Consider the following 20837-nt stretch of genomic DNA (forward strand, 5'->3'; position numbering starts at 1 on the left):
TTCTCAATATATGTATTGTATGAAACCAGGCCTACTTAAAGTTGTAGTGTAGGGGAGCTGCCAAAACCTTCTGAAATAAGGATTTCACTTTGATTTCTCACCTTTCCAAATCCTAGCTCAAGGCAAGTTACATTCAGTTACAGTAGGTATTTCGCTGCCCTAGAGTTTGTACCTGAGGCAATGGAAGGTGAAGTGAATTGCCCAAGGTCAAAAGGAGCATCAGTGGGAGAAGTGGGATTTAACCATAGCTTTTTTGGTTATCAGTCCACTGCTGTAAGCACTAGGCCACTCCTCCACATCAGTTAAAGTCACTGGAATGCTGCTCTGTTTTGGCTTATGTATCTCTGCTCTCTATTCATGGATGTTGGTGTGCTGCACATTTTGTTAAAGTAGGTGTGCCTTGAGCTTGAAGAAGTTGGGAAGCATTGATATGACACCCTGAATTCCAGTAGCAGGATTATATTTTTCTTACAAGGTTGTATGTTGTATATTTGTTTTCATAGATACTACAAGACCAAAACGAGATTATGAGGTTGATGGCCGGGACTATCACTTTGTTACATCTCGAGAGCAGATGGAAAAAGACATCCAGGATCACAAGTTCATTGAAGCTGGACAATACAACAATCACTTATATGGGACAAGTGTGCAGTCTGTGCGGGAGGTAGCAGAAAAGGTAGAGGGAAGTGACCTTGCTGAACTAATTACCGATCATGCTTATGCTATTTTGTGATCAGTTTATTTCATAACTGTCGTAATGAATCAGTCTTAAGCTGGCCTGATAGTTGTCAGTGCTGTACATTATCATGCAGAGACTAAGTTCAATTTCTGAGCCCTGCTGCTTGAACTGGACAGGAGAGGGAACAATGGAGACCATGTTCATAGCTTTCCTTTTGGGGGAGGGAGGAAGAATTAATTTGTCATCACAAAACAGCAATACTTGGTGACAGACTAGAAGTACCCTTGTGCTGGTATCTGTAGGGAGCCTTGGTCTGTACCTCTCAGTCAGAGAACTGTTGCTGTAATTGAGGGGCTATAAATTGGGTGGGGAAGGAAACCATGGGTGGCTGTAAATAAATGCTTATGGCGCCATGGCCCTTTTTTAGAATAGGCTCTGGTTGAACTAGAAGTTCAGAGGCTAGGGGAAAAATACTGGATCAAAAGGATATGTAAAAAATAAAACTTCTCATCCTCAAACTAGAGAAATCCAAGGTGACTGGAGTTGTTCTAATCATATGTCATCTTTGCCTTAGGGTAAGCACTGCATTCTTGATGTTTCTGGCAATGCAATCAAAAGATTACAGAGTGCCCAGCTGTATCCAGTCTCCATTTTTATTAAGCCTAAATCTATGGAAAACATCATGTAAGTATAGAAATTATTACTAAACAGAAAATTATGTTGAAAAACACTTGAGATATATGAAGAAATGAGTGCTCCTCAAAAAAAAAATAGTCCTTTAGGTTGCCAGTGTGTGATTACTTTGTGAATCCCAATTCATATTTGTTAGATTTTGTGGTTAAAATCATTCCCATGGGCAAGAAGGAACAAAAACATCCACATAAGTAGGTGATATCCAACTGTGCCAACACAAGAACATAAGAAATTGCCATACTGGGTCAGACCAAGGGACCATCAAGCCCAGCATCCTGTTTCCAACAGTGGCCAATCCAGGATACAAGTATCTGGCAAGTACCCAAACACTAAGTAGATACCATGCTTCTCCTAGGATAAGCAGGATAGTAGTCCTCACATATAGGTGACATCATTGAATGGAGCCTGGCACAGAAAACTTTTCAGTTTCTAGAAGCTTTGACCTGCACACTGAGCATGCCCAGCATTCCACTATCCGCACTTCCATGTGAGGTCCCCCTTCAATCTCTTCTTTTCTGTGGTGCAGTTGCCTCTCGGTTCGTGGAGCTCCACTTTTCTTGTTTTTTTGCGGAAAAATACAGTGTCTTTCCATGTTCCTTCATTTGGTCCCCCTTCACGGTTGGTACCTCTTCAACATGGTAGGTTAAAGTCATTGTTTTCTCGTTTTTTTGCGGTCGATTCCCAGCACTTCGCCTCTCAGTGACCGCCGGTCATCGACCGCACGTCGGGTAGCTGTTAAGGTGTCCGGCTTTCGTCTGTGCCCACGGACCATGTCCATCACGCATGCATGAGGTTTGTATCCTCTGCCTTGGGAGCCTTGCACAATGTCCGTAGGTGTCAGCTGTGTGACCAGATGACTCTCAAAGGCCATCGTGCGCGCCTTGATAAGATGGAGAAAATTTTCAGTTCTACAAAGTCCACTCCATCCACACCTGCGTCTGAGTCATCGACGTCGAGGGGAGCCCCTCGATACGCTCCCTCTTGCTACTCCTTTCTCCACTACTTCGAAGGATTGCGGGGTCGGTGACCGATCCTCCATGATCTCACCAGTGTCATGGATGTCGGGATCCTCCATCTCCTTGGTGCCGGGGAAAGACAGGGCAGAGCACCGTGGGAGATCCTGCAAGCATCACCACCAGACACCGTCTGTGCATGGCTCCAGTTCCAGTGCAGTGCCGCCGCCGGCCACACCGCCACCAAAGCAACCCCACCGCCACCAAAGCGACCCCAACTATCGAGGCCCCATCCTCTGATGCCCCTGGGAGTCCCAAGTGTTCCCCACCAGTATCTGCCTGGCACCGTGCCGCTGACGCCTCGTCCCCCTCCCTCAGTCATGGCCTTACCGGACAGGAGGAGTTGGACTGCAGGATGCAGACCGCAGTGCTCAGAGCTCTTCGGAGCATTGAATTGCCTGTGCCACCGGCCCCCATGCTGGTGCCGGAGCCCCCACCCTCTATCCTAGCACCTCTGCTCAAGCATCTGGACGTCCTGTTAGGCGCCCTACCAAACAACTGGTGTCCGAGGGGGCCTTCTGTCCCCCAATGGCCACCGATGCCCCCCTCCAGAGCAACCTCTATCATCAGGTCCGAGGAGGATGCAGCCAGTGCTGCATTCTCGAGGCCTTGGTTCCCCGAGCCTTTACTGGGCCTTCTGGCCTCCCACAGCCCCGGTCCCCTCAATGCCAAGGGAACCATCGATTCCCACAGTGCCCTTGAGACCTCCAAAGCCATCAGAGCCTGTGGCTGGTATCCCCCATAGGCCACACCTGCATTGCGCTGGCCCTGGACCTAGTGAGGAGGAAGGGCCTTACGACCCATGGGGGGGACAATTCCACAGTCTTCCTCCAGACGACCCCCTCTCCGAGCCTTCCCCGCCTGAGGAAAGACGTCTGTCTCCTCCAGAGGATCTGTCCTTCGCAGGCTTTGTCAGGGCCATGGCCAAGGCAATTCCCTTCTGACTGCTTACAGAGGATGATGTGCGTCACAAGATGTTGGAGGTACTCCAGTTTGTTGACGCTGCTAAGGAGATCGTGGCGGTTCCCATCCATGACATCTTCAAGGATCTCCTCTTTCAGGTGTGGGAGCACTCGACCTCCATCTCCCCTGTGAATAGGAAGGTGGATGCCACTTATTTGGTGCAGCAAGCCGTGGGGTTCAAGAAGCGGCACCTTCCCCACCAGTCTGTGGTTGTGGAGTCCACCCTCAAGAAAGCCAGGTGCTCCTGTACCCACGCCTCTGCCCCTCTGGGGTGTGAGCATAGGGAGTTCGATGCCTTGGGCCGTAAAGTCTTCCAGGGTGCTATGCTCATCACCCAAATTGCCGCCTACCAGTTGTACATAACTCAGTACAACTGGAACCTATGTAAGCGGGTCCAGGATCTCGCAGAGACCCCGCAGCAGCAGCAGGAGGCATTCTGCTGTTGTCCTGCAAGATTAAGAGGCTGGCAAGCGCGAGGTGCGATCCACCTATGATGTCTTTGAAACTGCGGCTCGTGTAGCCACTGTGGACATCTGCACTCTTAGGATGGCCTGGCTCAGGGCCTCTGACCTCCGTCCGGAGGTGCAGGAGAAGCTAGCTGACCTCCCCTGCACAGGTGACAACCTCTTTGGAGATAAGGTCAGAGATGCAGTGGCCCATTTGAAGGACCACTATGACACCCTTCAACAGCTCTCTGCTAGTGCCTCCAACACCCCTTCCTCTGCCAGAAAATCTTCCAGGTCCAGTTCCAGGAAGTCCTTTTACAGGCAGAGGAAACAGTATCCTCCAGCCTCCCAAGCTCGCACACTGCGCACTAGCTCTAGGGGCCGCCCTTGTCAACAGCAAACACCTAGACCTCAGCACCTCCGCAAGCCACAACTACAGGGTTTTGACTGGCGGCGAGGGAGCATGAGTCAGCCGAGCATACCCCTGACATCAGATCCCCAGTGGGGGGCAAGCTCCTCAACTTTGCCCATCGCTGGGAGGAAATATCCTTGGACCGATGGGTCTTTGCTATAGTCCATCAGGGGTACCGACTCAACTTCAGATGGCTCCCAGGGACCTCTCCCCCATGTCCGTCATGGGGTTCATCCTCCCAGCAGGCTGTACTCTAGATAGAACTCTCCGCCCTTCTTGCAGCAGGAGTGGTAGAGCCCATCCCTCACCCTCAGTGGAGCCAGGGGTTCTATTCAAGGTATTTCCTTATACCAAAGAGAAGCGGGGGCTTGCGCCCCATTCTCGACCTCAGGACATGGAATAAGTTTCTCTTAAGAGAAAAGTTCAAGATGATCTCTCTGGGTATGCTGATACTTCTCCTCAGAAGAGGAGACTGGCTCTGCTCCCTCGATCTCAAGGAGGCTTACGCTTACATAGCCATCTTCCCCAGCCATAGAAAATACCTCTGTTTCATGGTTGGGAAGGTTTACTATCAGTACAAGGTGTTGTCCTTCGGGCTTGCTTCGGTCCCTCGTGTCTTCACCAAATGTTGTGCAGTACACGTCCCTCGTGTGTTCACCAAATGTTGTGCAGTATATGTCTTCCCGGACCTAGACTGGTTGATCGAGCGATTCCCGCACAGGGGACATGAGTGTTCTGGTCCTAACAGTGCAGACGCTGCAGTCCTTTGGGTTTGTGATCAACTACCCCAGTCTCAGCTCTGCCCATCTCCGCAGCTGGACTTCATAGGAGCCAGGCTGGACACAGTGTAAGCCAAAGCATTTTTGCCTCACGACTGGGCCCTTGCCCTTACCTCACTGGCAACCTTTGTGCACAACAGACAGCAAGTGACTGCCCGCCTTCTGCTCCACTTGTTGGGCCACATGGCAGCCTTGGTCTATGTTACCCCTTTCGCACGCTTGCACATGCACAGTTTGCAATTAACCCTGCAAGCGCAGTGGCAACAGGCCTCCCAGGACCTCGAGACCCCCTCTTTCGGTCACTGAGCCTTTGAAGACATCCCTGTCCTGGTGGGAGAATATCTCCAACCTGCGGCAGGGCTTCCGGCTCAAGTGCTGCTCACAACTGACTCCTCTCCTCAGGGCTGGGGAGCCCATGTGGACAGCCTCCACACACAGGGTCTCTGGACCGCCCAAGAAGCCCACTGCCATTTAAACGTTCTGGAGCTTCGGGCAATCTGCTACTCACTGTGAGCTCTCAGGGACCGGTTTTTCCACAAAGAAGTCCTGATCAGGACAGATAACCAGGTAGCAATGTGGTATATCAACAAACAGGGAGGCATGGGACCGTTCCTCCTCTGTTGCAAGGCAGTGCAGGTGTGGTCCTAGGCTCTGTTACAGGGGATGTCGCTAATTGCGATGTATCTGCCTGGGAATCTGAATGTGCTGGCAGACCGGCTGAGCCGCTCCTTTCAGCCACATGAGTGGTCCCTCAGTCCGGGGGTGGCAGCCAGAATTTTACATCAGTGGGGTACCCAATATGTGGATCTCTTCGCCTCCCCGTACAACTACATGGTGAGCAGCTTCTGCTCCCTGTCACCAGGGGGCAGACATCTGGCCTGCAATGCCTTCACTGGGGAAAGGGTTTACTGTATGCATACCCTCCTCTCCCACTCCTCTTGAAGACCCTCCTGAAGCTTCAACAGGACAGGGGAACCATGATTCTTGTAGCACCTTATTGGCCCAGACAGGTCTGGTTCCCTTTTCTTCAGGACTTGTCAATCAGGGACTCCATTCGACTGGGGACCGTTCCCGATCTGATAACTCAGAACCAGGGCACCCTGTGCCACCTGAACTTCTGGGCGCTGGCCCTCATGGTGTGGATGTTAAGCGCATAATTCTCCAGCCCCTGAACCTTTCGGTCAGTGTCTCACAAGTCCTGGTGGCCTCTAGAAAGCCTTCCACCAGGAAGTCATACAGTTCGAAATGGAGCCTATTCTCCATCTGGTGTGTGGGACATGAACTGCCCCCTTCCCAAACTATTGGACTACTTGTGGCACCTTTCAGAGTCTAGGCTCCAAACCAGCACAGTCAAGGTCCATCGCAGCATGGTTGGTTCGTACCATCGAGGTATCGCTAGCACACCCATATCAGTGCAGCCTTTGGTGGGTCATTTTATGAGGTGTGTGCTTCAGCTGAAGCACTCTCTTCAGCTCCCTGCTGTGTCCTGGGACCTCATCATTGTCCTGTTACGGCTCATGTGTCCTCCATTTGACCCATTACATTCCTGATATCCGAAGTTCCTTACCTGGAAAGTAATTTTCCTAGTGATCACATCGGCTCATAGAGTCAGTGAGCTTCAGGCCTTGGTTATATACCCGCCATACACGCGATTTTTTCATGATCGCATGCTCTTGAGTAGGCATCCGAAGTTCCTGCCGAAGGTAGTGACTGATTTCTATATCAGTCAGTCCATTGTTCTGCCCATCTTTTTTTCCCCCAGGCCTCATTCCCACCCAGGGGAATGGGCTCTTCATACCCTGGACTGCAAGAGGGCCTTGGCTTTCTACTTAGAACATACAGCTGGGCACAGACAGTCTTCTCAGATCTTTGTGCCCTTTGATACCAATAGGCTAGGTATGCTAGTGGGCAAGCAGACTTTATCCAACTGGCTGGCGAATTGTATCGCCTTCTGCTATGCGCAGGCAGGCCTTCAGCTAACCAGCCGCATCAAAGCTAACTCTGTTCGGCAATGGTGATATCGGTGGCTCATCTGCGAGCGGTTCCTGTCGTCGAAATTTGTCAGGCTGCAATGTGGAGTTCTCTTCACACATTCGTGGCTCACTACTGCTTGGACAAAGATGAGCAGCAGGACAGTGCATTTGGTAGGTCCATCCTGCGCAATCTTTTCCACACCTGAACCCAACTCTTCCAGCCTAGTGCCCTTGGTTGAAGCCAGGCAGTCTCCTACCAACCAGCAAAGCCGCAGTTGTGTTGTGCCTGTTAGCACTTTGTTCGGCATCTGTTGGTCTCACCTATTCCAGCAGACAGCCTGGAGCTGGCTATTCACCCATATGCGAGGACTACCATCCTGCTTGTCCTAGGAGAAAGCGCAGTTGTTTAACTGTAACAGGTGTTCTCCTAGGACAGCAGGCTGTTAGCCCTCAGGAATCCCACCCACCTCCACGCGGAGTTGGGTTCTCCTGCGTTTTGTTTTATTTTTTCGCTCGTATTTTTATCTATGTTACAAGGCTGAAGGGGGGCCTCACGTGGACGTGTGGATAGTGGCATGCTGAGCATGCTCAGTGTGCAGGTCAAAGCTTCTAGAAAATTTTCTGTGCCACATGTGAGGACTAACATCCTGCTGTCCTAGGAAAGCACCTGTTACAGATAATCAACTGCGCTTACTGTTGCCAGCAAGAGCAATGGCTATTCCTCATGTCAACTAGATCAATAGCAATCAATGGACCTCTCCTCCAAGAACCTATCCAAATATTTTTTTTAAACCCAGCTACACTAACCACAATCTCTGGCAACAAATTCCAGAGCTTAATTGTACATTGAGTGAAAAAGAACTTTCTCCGATTAGTTTTAAATATGCTACTTGCTGACTTCATGGATTGCCCCCTTAGTACTTCTATTATCTGAAAGAGTAAATAACTGATTCACATATACCTGTTCTAGACCTCTCATGATTTTAAAGACCTCCATCATATCCACCCTCAGCCGTCTCTTCTCCAAGCTGAACAGCCCTAACCTCTTTAGCCTTTTCTCATAGAGGAGCTGTTCCATCCCCTTTATCATTTTGGTCGCCCTTCTCTGTACCTCCTCCAGTGCAACTATTTCTTTTTTGAGATGCAGTGACCAGAATTGTACACAATACTCAAGGTGCAGTTTCACCATGGAGCGATACAAAGGCATTATGACATTTTCTGTTATATTCACCAATTCCTTCCTAATAATTTATTTATTTATTTATTTATTTATTTAGCATTTTTATATACCGACGTTCTCGATACAAATATCAAATCAGGTCGGTTTACATAAAACAAAACAATCGCGGTGAGGCGTTACAATAAACGGAGTTTCAGAACATGAGAATAAATAATAATTCCTAACATTGTTTGCTTTTTTGACTGCCGTAGCACCTTGAGCCAACGATTTCAATGTATCATCCACTATGATGCCTAGATCTTTTTCCTGGGTGGTAACTCCTAATATGGAACCTAAAATCATGTAACTACAGCATGGGTTATTTTTCCCTATATGCAACACCTTGCACTTGTCCACATTAAATTTCATCTGCCATTTGGATGCCCAATCTTCCAGTCTTGCAAAGTTGTCCTACAATTTATCACAGTCCGCTTATGATTTAACTACTCTAAATAATTTTGTATCATCTGCAAATTTGATTACCTCACTTGTCATATTCCTTTCCAGATCATTTATAAATATATTGAAAAGCACCAGCCCAGGTACAGATTCCTGAGGCACTCCACTGTTTACCCTTTTCCACTGATAAAATTGACCATTTAATCCTATTCTCTGCTTCCTGTCTTTTAAACAGTTTTTAATTTACGAAAGGACATCGCCTCCTATCCCATGACTTTTTCATTTTCTTAGAAGCCTCTCATGAGGGATTTTGTCAAATGCCTTCTGAAAATCCAGATACACTACATTTACCGGTTCACCTTTATCCACATGTTTATTAACCCCTTCAAAAAAATGAAGCTGAGTTGTGAGGCAAGACGTCCCTTGGGTAAATCCATGCTGACTGTGTTCCATTAAACCATGTCTTTTGTATGTGATTTTGATCTTTAGAATAGATTCTACTATTTTTCCCAGCACTGAATTCAGGCTCACTGGTGTATAGTTTACCGGATTGCCCCTGGAGCCCTTTTAAAATATTGGGGTTATATTGGCCACCCTCCAGTCTTCAAGTACAATGGATGATTTTAATGATAGGTTACAAATTTTAACTAATAGATCAGAAATTTCATTTTTTAGTTCCTTCAGAACCCTGGGATGCATACCATCCAGACCAGGTGATTTACTACTCTTTAGTTTGTCAATCTGGCCTACTACCTCTTCCAGATTCACAGTGATTTGGTTGAGTTCATCTGACTCATTACCCTTGAAAACCATCTCCAGAACTGGTATCTTTCCAATATCCTCATTAGTAAACACAGAAGCAAAGAATTAAAGTTTTTATTATAAGTTTTTGTCTCTATGGCCAACTTCGTTTCAAATTCTCTTTTAGCCTGCCTTATCAATGTTTTACACTGAACTTGACAATGCTTTTGTTTTTTCCTATTTTCTTCAGATGGATCCTTCTTCAAATTTTTGAAGGATTTTTTTCTGGCTAAACTAGCTTCTCTCACCTCACCTTTTAACTATGCTGGTAATAGTTTTGCCTTCCTTCCACTTTTCTTAATGTTGAATACATTTGGAATGCACTTCTAAGATTGTATTTTTAAACAGTGTCCATGTCTGTTGTATACTTTTAACCTTTGCAGCTGTACCTTTCAGTTTTTTTCTATTTTCCTCATTTTATCAAAGTTTTTCTTTTGAAAATTTAGTGTTAGAGCTGTAGATTTATATATTGTCCCCCTTCCAGTAATTAATTCAAATTTGATCATTTTATGATCAATATTGCCAAGATCTCTCTGAAGTATTTCTGATCATGAGCAGGAATTACTGTGCTGCCACCACATAATGAGTCACCTCAGTCTTTTTTGTTTGCCTCTGTGTTCAGTCGGAATTTTGGCTGTCAGCCATGGCAATAATTTTTTATTTAGTATTTTTCTTGCCTATAATTTTTGTTTCTTAGGGAGTTCAGCATCTTTTTTGTTTGTTTTTACCTTTGTCATAAAAAAAAATAATAATTTTCTTTCCTTTCCTCAATATGTAATGCCCCTCGCTTACCTAGGTCCTAGATCAACCTTGCGGAAGCCCCCTGTAGGGCAGACTCCATCGCTCCTCACGTTCTTGGTGCCTGGTGCCTCCACCTGGGGAAGAAGGTGTTAGTAGGGGGAATTTACCTCCCTTCATCCCAGGAAAACAAAACTGTGAACAAGACTGGCAGTGTGTACAAATATATACAGGTTTATTAGACTATATACTATATATATGACTATGTATACCGCTAATAGGATATTTGTTGGTTGAATTATAATTATAAATGTACCTTTGTAAACTGTTGTGATCTACAATCGAAATAAATAAATACATGTGGGTAAGAGGCCTTTCAGATTTGTTCTAAATGCCATCAGTAAATGGCCAGCCAGGACCTCCATGATTTATACTTGAGATATCTTGGCCCCGTGCATGATTCTTTTCAGTGCAGGCCATGTGGAAGAAAATCCCTGAGAGCCCAAGTTTTCAAGAATATGAAGTAAAAGTATGAGTTGTACTCCCCCTTAGAAAGGAAGAGGTAGTGGAGGAAGTGACATTAGCCCTTGCAGATGGCCACCTGAATCTTCAGCTCCACATGGCAGCAATATAAAAGTGGTTTAATAAGTAGAGGAAATTCCTCCGGCGCTTACTTTGGACCCAAAACAGCTGGCGACACGGTGTCAGTCAATCTGGCAGACTTCTCCTACCCTGAGCGCATCGGAAAATCTAGGGGCTCCTGAGGCTGCTTTGGATTCTGGCGGGGAGATAGGCCAAACGCGCAAAGAATTCTTAGCCTGGTTTAAGGACATCAAAATGGACATGGTCCTTAAAAAAGAAATACACAATGCAATTGGGGACTTGCGCAAGGAGGTGGAAGATATAGGGGATCGTGTACATGAGCTGGAGCAGGCCACCGAAGATTAGGCCACTGCAATGATGTAGCAATCTAAGGGAGGCACAGCTTCTAAAACAAACTGAAGGATTCATCCTCTAACTTAGAGGATTTTGAAAATAGAAACACAAGAAATAACCTTCGTTTTAGAGGAGTACCTGAAGAAGAGGGAAATACCAATTATGTTAATTTGGTTCAGGATATCTGTATGGCTATTTTGAACTTTGATTCATCTGAACCTTTTGAAAAGGAGGTCACGGTAGACAGAGCTCATCGATCTCTGGAGAGGCCCAGTAACTACCAATCTAGGGATATAATTGCCTGCCTGCGAAATTATCCAGTGAAGGAGTCTATAATGCAAAAAGCAAGAACCTTGGGAAATATATCTTGGAAAGGTGCAAAAATACAAGTATATAACGAACTCTGAGCTATAACATTGCAGCGGCGTAAAGCCATGAAATATATTACAGACTCACTGAGGGCCGAAAACAGATACAAATGGCTCTATCCATTTGGATTTTCTTTTACCATCAGTTGCCATTCTTGTGTTGCGAGATCCTCTGAGTCAGCGAAGTTTCTCAGGCAACATGGCATTGAAGTAAAACCAAATAAGGAACCCGGAACAGCCTTCATTGCGAAGGCAACGGGCCAGTAAAGGTGGTAAAAGGCCGAGAAGAAATTCAGAAAGTGACTCCTGTGTTGGGCATCAATACCTGAGACCAGCAGGAGACTGTGGTTTTTCTGTTTTCTTCTTGAGAACCCTAACTTCAGGATTGGTTGGCTCTCAGGGCCATATATAGGGCCCTACGCTCCAAAGTTTGATATTCCATTTAACTACAGTTTTCTTCATATCGGTTTGGATTTTATTGTGTTTCAAAAGAGACCTTTTTACATATGATTTAATCTGTTTTTGGGGGGGGCGAATTTGAGTTACATGCTGATACACCACTTCATATGAATAGCTACTATATGGCCGAGCAGGGAGGCACCATTCCTCTTAGATATGGTGAGGTGGAAGTCCTCACCAATGCCTGTTTTAGGAGGGGGGAGGTCTATAGGGGAGATTGATAATGTGAAATGAAATTTTGTCTATGTAACAAGTGGAACATGTATGGCTGAAAGTTGGATAGTAGGATTTATGGGGTATTTTTCAGTCTACATTTCCAGTGGCTGAGATAACTATAGTATCTCTCAATGTTAAAGGTCTTAATTTACCTCGCAAATGGCAGCTATTATTTGATGAAGCTAAAGCGCTTCAAGCTTCCATTTTCTTTATACAAGAAACATACTTACTTAGGAAAGATGAACCTCTACTTTGGGATAAGAATTATCCACAGATATTTTTAGCCTCGAATTCAGAGGAAAAGAAAAAGGGAGGGGTGGGTATTATGTTCTCTAAAGATCTAAGAGCTGAAGTTATAGCCTGTAAAAAGGATAAAATAGGGCGTTATTTAGCACTGGTGGTTCAACTGGACACGGTACTAGTGACATTAATTAACATCTATGCCCCTAATGCTAATCAAGGAGAATTTTTTGTACAACTCAAGCACTCATTAAGTGATTTTATACAGGGGCAGGTTTTGTTGGGTGGGGATTTTAATTTGACTATGAACCCCCATCTGGACAATAGTAATACTGCAAGAGATGGTTTAAAATGCATAGCATACGCTTAAAGGCCCTTATGGATACCTGAGGCCTGCAAGATATCGGGCATTTTAAGCATCCCACTAAGAAAGATTTTACTTTCTACTCCAGGGTACATGGGATTTATTCCCGGATTGATATGTTAGGTAGCAAATTATGGGTTCAGAGTTATGGGAGTGCAATAATAGGCTCCTTTACAAGGACAGATCAAGCTCCCATATTGGGGTCTTATTGCCTACAAATGGAGAAACAAGGGATAAAATATTGGAGTTTGAATAACACGCTGCTTTCAGATAAGATAATGAGCGAGGCCATTCGGGAAGACATTAAGGAATATTTTTGTTTGAATGATAATGGTGCAGTCTTGTCCAGTACTTTATGGGACTGCTTTAAAGCAGTTATACAGGGGAAGTTGATATCTCAAGCAGCGACACACAAAAACCAATTACAGCAAGTGCAAGCGGAGCTGATGCAAGATATAGGTCAATTGGAACAGAAGCATAAAATGTATGGGGGGTGCAAAACCCTTCTTGAGTTGGATAAAAAAAATGGCAACAGCTCCAGCTCTCCTTTATGGAGATATTCAATATCAGTTAGACAAAATGAAACAGCTCTGTTTTGCAGAAGGGAACAAGCCAGGTAAATTGCTGGCTCGCCAATTGAAGCATCAGATTTCTCAGAGCCTTGTTCTAAAGATTAAAGATGCGAAAGGAACATATGTAATGGATAATGCTTGTATAAGGGACAGATTTGTACAGTTTTCTAAGGAATTGTACTCTAATGAACACCCTATATTAGATGCTGATATAGGTATTTGACGGGGATTTCGCTGTCGGCTTTATCAGAAGAGCAGTTGCAATCATTAGATGGGTTGGTATCCCAGGGGGAGATATTTAATGCCATATCTTCTCTTAAATCTAATAAAGCCCTGGGGTTGGATGGATTCTCTGGACTCTTTTTTTTATAAGTAGTACAGTGATTTGCTTATACCTTACTTGCAAAGGGTATATAATCTGTTAATAAACCCTGTTCTACCACTCTCAACGGACTTGGCAGGAATCACTGTGCCGTCGAAGCTTGCCAAGGATAAATCTCTGTAGCTCTTACAGGCCTATATCATTATTGAAACTTGACCTAAAAATACTAGCAAAAATTTTGGCTAGCAGATTAAATAAAGTACTGCCATCCCTGGTCCATATAGATCAATCTGGATTTATTCCCGGTAGACAGGCAGGAGTTAACATTCGCAAAATAGTGAATTTAATGTGGATTTTCCATAAGAGTAAGACTCCTTCAGTCTTACTTGCCATAGACGCAGAAAAAGCTTTCAATCAGGTCCACTGGGGGTTTTTGTTTAAAGTATTACAAAAAGTAGGCTTGGAGGAGAATTTTCAAACTTGGCTAAGAGCTATGATTACTTCCTCTAAGGCCTGCATCAAGTCAATGGCTTGTACTCTAGTATTTTTGAACTGGGTAGGGGCACACAACAGGGATGCCCACTCTCACCTCTACTTTTTGCTCTGTTTATGGAACCCCTGGCATCCATGATACGAAGTAATGATGATATTAAGGGGGTTTGTGTGGGCGACTCCCAATTTAAAATTTCTTTATTTGTGGATGATATCCTGTTTTCTGTGACCCATCCGCAGTGTCACTACCCATATTAGTGCAAGAACTTAAGAGATTTAGTGTCATTTCGGGCTTCAAAGTAAATATGTCCAAATCAGAAATCCTAAATGTTTCTCTATCTGAAGAACAGGCGCATCCCATAGTGTTTCTCTATCTGAAGAACAGGGCATCCCATAGTATTCGATATTTGGGAATTCAGCTGGGACCTGATTGGTCACAGTTATTTAGATTAAATTATGTTCTGTTAATGGCACAGACTTCTAAAGACCTAGATATTTGGACCCCATATCCCATGTCCTGACTAGGATGGGTGGCAGTTATTAAGATGAATGTGCTCCCTAGGTGGCTCTACCTTTTCAAATACTCCCGATAGAGGTGCTAGTTAAATTTTTGAGATCGCTAAATACAAAAGTCTTTCATTATATTTATTTATTTATTTATTAAGTTTTCTATACCGACATTAAAGTACACATCATATCGGTTTACATAATAACAAAAGATGGAAATTACAAATAACAGGGGAGGGGGAACGGGACAACTAATAGGGGTCCGGGAGTAACGGGGACCTGAACAAGATTTATTTATTTATTTATTTAACAGCTTTTAATATACCGGTGTTCGTGCGAGCACATCACGCCGGTTTACAATAAACTTGAGAAAGGAGGAAATTACAAAAAACAGGGAGTGGGAGATGGAGCAGGAGCGAAAAAAAAGGGGAGGGGAGAAGGTAAAAGGAGGAAAAGATAGCAGCTGAGAAGGTAAAAGGAACATAGCATTATTTACATGAGAGACAAATTAACGAGGGTTAAAACATTGTCGCAAAGTTTTAACTTTTAACACGCAGGTTGTACAGGTTGTATGGTAACTAGGGTGTGATAAGGTGTATGGTGGGAGAGGGGGGTGTATAGGGTGGGTGGAGGGTGGGCGGGTTGGGGGGGTACAGGGTGGGTGGAAGGGTTGCAGGAGGGTGTGACTAGGGGGTTTCAGGGGGGTTGACTACGAGGGGTTGGTTTCGGGGTAGGCCTGTCTGAAGAGCCAGGTCTTAATGCCTTTTTTGAAGTTTGGTAGTGAAGGTTCAAGACGGAGGTGTGTGGGGAGGGAGTTCCAGAGGGCGGGGCCTGCGATGGTGAAGGCTCTTTCTCTGGTGGTGGAGAGGCGGGCTGTTTTGAGGGGGGGGGGTGTGCAGGGTGCCTGTAGATGTGGATCTTGTCTGACGGGTTGAGAAGTGGAAGTGGGGCATTTCCTTAAGCCAGGGGGAGTTGTTTTTGTAGAGAGTGTTGTGAAGAATAGTTAGGGTCTTATATTGGGCGCGGAACTGGATGGGCAGCCAGTGTAGGTCTATTAGGATGGGTGTAATATGCTCTCTTCTACGTGTGTTTGTAAGGATTCGTGCCATGGCGTTCTGAAGAGTTTGAAGTGGTTTGATGGTGGAGTATGGAAGGCCTAGTAGAAGGGCATTGCAGTAGTCCACTTTGGAGAAAATGGTGGACTGTAGGACTAATCTGAAGTCTTGCGTATGGAGTAAAGGCTTGAGCTTTTTAAGGATCTGGAGTTTGTAGAAGCCTGCTTTAAGAAGGGACTTGATGTGTGGCTTGAAGTTCAGGTGTTGGTCAAGTGTGACTCCCAGGTCTCTTACGGAGAGGGGTAGTGTGGGAGAGATGAATGGGGGCGGTGGTGTGGTGGAGGAGTCGTGTTCAGGTTGCTTGGATATAAAGAGTAGTTCGGTTTTGGTTGCATTGAGTGCAAGGTGAAGGTCGGTTAGTAGGGAGTTGATGGTGAATAGGCAAGATTCCCAGAAGAGGATGGTTTCATTGAGTGTTTTCTGAATGGGTATGAGTATTTGTACATCGTCAGCGTATAGGAAGAAGTCCAGACCTAGGTTTGAGAGTAAGTTGCAGAGGGGGAGGAGGTATATATTGAAGAGGGTGGAGGATAGGGAGGATCCCTGGGGGACGCCTTGTCTGAGGGGAATGTGACAGGATTCATAGTTATCGAGTTTTATAAGGTATTCTCTGTTCGTAAGGTAAGAGGTGAGCCAGTCTAGTGCTGTGTCGGCAATGCCTATCTCTGTCAAGCGCGTGATAAGGATTTGATGATTGACAGTGTCAAAGGCTGCCGATATATCTAGTAGGGCCAGTAGGAAAGATTTTCCTTGGTCTAGTCCAATGAGTATGTTATCAGTAATGGCTAAGAGGAGATTCTCGGTATTTCGGCCTTTCCGAAATCCAAATTGTGAAGGGTGCAGGAGGTTGTGGTCCTCGAGGTAGTCGGTGAGCTGGGAATTGACTACTTTCTCGAGGACTTTCACAAGGAAGGGAAGGTTGGAGATGATAGCAGAGAGGAGAATAACAGGGTTAACAGGTTACAGTTAACTTGAAGATTATAGTTGAATTTACAAGTTATGATAAATTACAGGGTAACAAAATTACAGAGTGACAATTTACAGATTACAATAAATTATGGGGTGGACAGGCGGGCCTGGTCTGCAGGGGGTGGGCGAAGGTCAGTCTGGGAGTTAATCCGGAAAGGCTTGGTGAAAAAGTCAGGTTTTTAAAAGTTTGCGGAATTTGAAAGGGCATTGCTCCAGGCGTAGTTCAGGGGGAAGAGAATTCCAGAGGGAGGGGCCCGCAACGGAAAGGGCGCGGGACCTTGTTGCTGAAAGACGGGCTTTCCTAAGTGTAGGGACTTGTAGGGTGCATTTGGAGTTCATTCTGGTGGGACAGGCAGATTGAACTGGTAGCAGTGGTTCGTGGAGCCATGAGGAGTTGTGGGAGTAGATGGCTTTATGTATGATGGTGAGGGTTTTGAACAAGATGCGGGAGGGGATGGGAAGCCAGTGTAGGTCTCTGAGGATGGGGGTGATATGGTCAGATTTGCGAGCATTACTGATTATCCTTGCTGTCGCATTTTGAAGTATCTGGAGGGGTCTGATGGTCGAGAAGGGGAGGCCAAGGTACAGTGAGTTACAGTAGTCTAACTTAGATATGAGGGTTGCTTGGATAACTGAGGTCATGGGTGTGAAGTAGGGGCTTTAGCTTTTTTAAGATCATGAGCTTGTAGAAACCTCCTTTAATGACGGCGCTTATGTGGCTCTTGAGGTTCAGATGAGAGTCAATGAGGACGCCTAGGTTTCGTACAGGGGGTTGAGGGCTGGTGGGGGTGGGCTGGGAGACATTAAGAGGGGAAATTGTAAGGGTCTGCTGGTAATGGATGTGTAGTAGCTCGGTTTTGGTAGAGTTAAGGGCCAGTTGGAGGGAGGTAAGGAGCGTGTTAATGGAATCAAGGCATTTCTCCCAGAAGGAAAGGGTGGCAGTTAGAGATTCATGAATGGGGATGATGATTTGCACATCATCCGCATAGATGTAAAATTTAAGTCCAAGATCAGATAGGTGGTGGCATAGGGGGAGAAGGTAGATGTTGAAGAGGGTGGAGGATAGGGAGGAGCCTTGGGGAACTCCTTGCGATAGAGAGTAGATGGAGGATTCAGAAGAGACGAGTTTGACGGAAAAGCGTCTGTTAGTGAGATAGGATCTGAGATATCTGGTAGAGACGCCCTCCTAAGGTGGCTTGAAGGGTGTTATTTCGGCCTAAGCTTTTGGGGGGCCTGGCAGTCCCCAGTTTTTCACAATATTATATTGCGGCCCAAATGAGAGCTGTATATGATTGGACGACCCAAGTTTTTAAGCAACAATGAATAAGCATTGAGCAAGCGGAAATCAAGGATGAATCCCTGTATGTAAGTCTTTGGGGTCTACCTCTGCAAGGAAGTTATAATCTGGTTCTAAATCCTTTTACTGGTTTAACTTTAAAATTATGGAAAAGATGGAGATCTGCCCTGACGGGGCATGAATCTTTGTCCCTGCTGTTACCTTTGGGCCTATATAAAGGGGGGTACATGATGATCAAATTGGGAAATATATGTAGCAGATAGTCCCAAAGAGGTGTCTGGTGTTGTGGGCAGCTAACTGATAATTTTAAGATACTTTCTTTCTCCGATATACAATACAACCTACCTGATTCTGAATATTTTCATTATCTTCAATTGCAACACTGCCTTACCGATGGGTTTTTATGTCATCAGGTGACTAGAGAGCTGACTGAGTTTGAAGAGATGTGTCTTACATATACTCAGGCCGATCCAGTAAAGTCCACGGGAGAGCGGACGAATGCCCGCCCTCCCGGCGCGCGCACAGGCCACTCGCCTGTGTGCGCGATTCTCTATTTAAATGAGGCCCGGAGGTAGAAACGGGCAAAAGGAGGTGCTAGGGACACTAGCGCCTCCTTTTAGCCCGGAGCGGCGGCTGTCAGCGGGTTTGACAGCCAACGCTCAATTTTGCCAGCGTTGGTTCTCGAGCCCGCTGACAGCCTCGGGCTCGGAAACCGAATGCCGGCAAAATTGAGCGTCCGGTTTTCGACCCGACAGCCGCCGGCCCATTTTAAAATTTTTTTCTTTTTTTTTTTTTTTTACGTTTTTTACCCTTCAGGACCTCCGACTTAATATCGCCATGATATTAAGTCAGAGGGTGCACAGAACAGTAGTTTTTACTGTTTTTCTGTGCACTTTCCCGGTGCTGGCAGAAACTAGCGCCTACCTTGGGGTAGGCGCTAATTTCTTAAAGTAAAATGTGCGGCTTAGCTGCACATTTTACTTTCTGTATCGCGCGGGAATACCTAATAGGGCCATCAACATGCATTTGCATGTTGAGGGTGCTATTAGGTTCCGCGGGTTGGATGCGCATTTTCCGCCCCTTACTGAATAAGGGGTAAGGGAAAACGCGCATCCAAGGGCAGGTTAACAGTGCGCTCTGTCGGAGCGCACTGTACTGTATCGGCCTGACTGTGACTAAAGGACTTATCTCTAAGGTCTATGGCTCGGTTGGGTCAGCTAGAGAGTCTCCTGCCCCATGTCAGAGGAAGTGGGAGTTGAACTGAGGGCATATGTGGGCCGAGCATCAATGGATCCATTGTTATATGAATATTGCCAAAAATTCTATTCAGCTAACATTATTGAAATCAATTATAAACTCATATATAGATGGTATCTATCACCAGCTAAACTAAGTAAAATGTATCCAACTTGAGTTAATAACTGTCGGAGACAATGTAATATGGAAGGTATGTTCCTCCATGTATGGTGGTCATGCCTCAAGATTGTTCCTTTTTGGAGGTGGATAGAAAGCATACTCTCTCAAGTATCCAAATTGAACATTCCTTTTCTTTCGGAATATTATCTTCTCTTGGCTTATCCACAATCCTGGCCACCCGCTGTTAAGATATTAATACATTATATATTATGTGTGACTAGGCAGGAAGTTGCAGCTCACTGTCGGAAAGAAGATCCTCCTGCTGAAACCGCGTTTCTGAAACGACTCTGGGCTTTATTTAACTGTTATTCAGAAAGATGCTGTAGCTTTCCACGCCTAAATCTGGGAACCTTTTTTAAGATGGTATCAAAAATTATAGTGTCCCCAAGCCTCAAAGAAGAAGAAGTGATTTTAGGATTTCCTTACAATAATTCTAAATAACATTTAGCTCTACTGATTGTAACTTGCTGCATTGTATATTAAAAGCAAGGTGGTTAAGTATTAGCTGACCTGAGGGAGTATGGAGTTATGGGACTCCATACATTCTATAGCCAAAGTGTTTCTAGATTGAGCTGAGGATAGGAGGTGGGGGGGGGTTGGTAGTTTGGGGGGGTGGAAAATCTATTTGGCTGACATTCTGCTGATGTTTGTATGAGTCTGTGTTATATAAGATAGCGATGCTTCGCTCTGTTATGTTTGTATGTATCCTTTTTTTTTTTTTTTTTGCCAATGAGAATACAATTTAAATATTAAAAAAAAGGGTAAAGCTCTAGAAAACGAGTATGCAAGGGGTTAGAGTCTCAGAGCTAGATAGAATAGTTCCCCCCTACCTTGAACTGCACCAACTGTTAGAGATAAAACATTGCACCAGAACTCCATCGACACAGGAATGGCACCCCTCTGCTGCAGGAAAAGTGGCTCAGAAGTCGGCACCATCAGCATGTATCCTCTTGGCACTGAAACTTTCAGCATTTATACTGATGAATCATCTCTGAGTGGACACAGCTCTGCATCTGCTCAAAGAGTTTGTCCCCTTATTTTGGTACCAGAATCTGATTCATCTTCAGTAAAAACTCAAGCTCTTCCTTCTCTTGTGGAATATCACACATTTGTACAAAACTTACGGTCAAATTTTGTTAAATCTTGCATGTCTAAGATACAATCTACTTCTACACAGAACCCATTTTTTGGAGCTTATATTGAAAAGGCTTTCTGCAGAATTTGTCACAACCTTCCAATACTTCTTATAAAAAAAAAAAAATTCATCCCCTTTGGGACATAAAATCTCTTTCCTCTATTTCCTCGAAAAGGAATTCTATACCAAAAGATTCTCCTGTCATTGTTTTCACTTAATGTTTAGATTCTCTTCAGTCAATGGAAGATTCTATTGGATTACCATCTAACCCTTCTTTGGAGCTTCCCAGAAGTTCCACTCCACCTGAAGACATG

General features: G+C 45.2%; 1 protein-coding gene across 17 annotated transcripts in view; it reads left to right on the top strand.

Moving 5' to 3' along the window:
• DLG1 (discs large MAGUK scaffold protein 1) overlaps positions 1-20837 on the top strand; it is an 890153-nt gene that overhangs the window by 799485 nt on the left and 69831 nt on the right. For all 17 annotated transcript variants that reach the window (XM_029615884.1, XM_029615888.1, XM_029615886.1 and 14 more), the window contains 2 exons: positions 504-676; positions 1254-1363. In XM_029615884.1, the coding sequence (XP_029471744.1) occupies positions 504-676; positions 1254-1363 (283 nt within the window). The remainder of the gene's footprint in view (positions 1-503; positions 677-1253; positions 1364-20837) is intronic.

Source organism: Rhinatrema bivittatum, chromosome 9, assembly GCF_901001135.1.
Source record: "Rhinatrema bivittatum chromosome 9, aRhiBiv1.1, whole genome shotgun sequence".
Lineage (NCBI taxonomy): Eukaryota > Metazoa > Chordata > Amphibia > Gymnophiona > Rhinatrematidae > Rhinatrema > Rhinatrema bivittatum.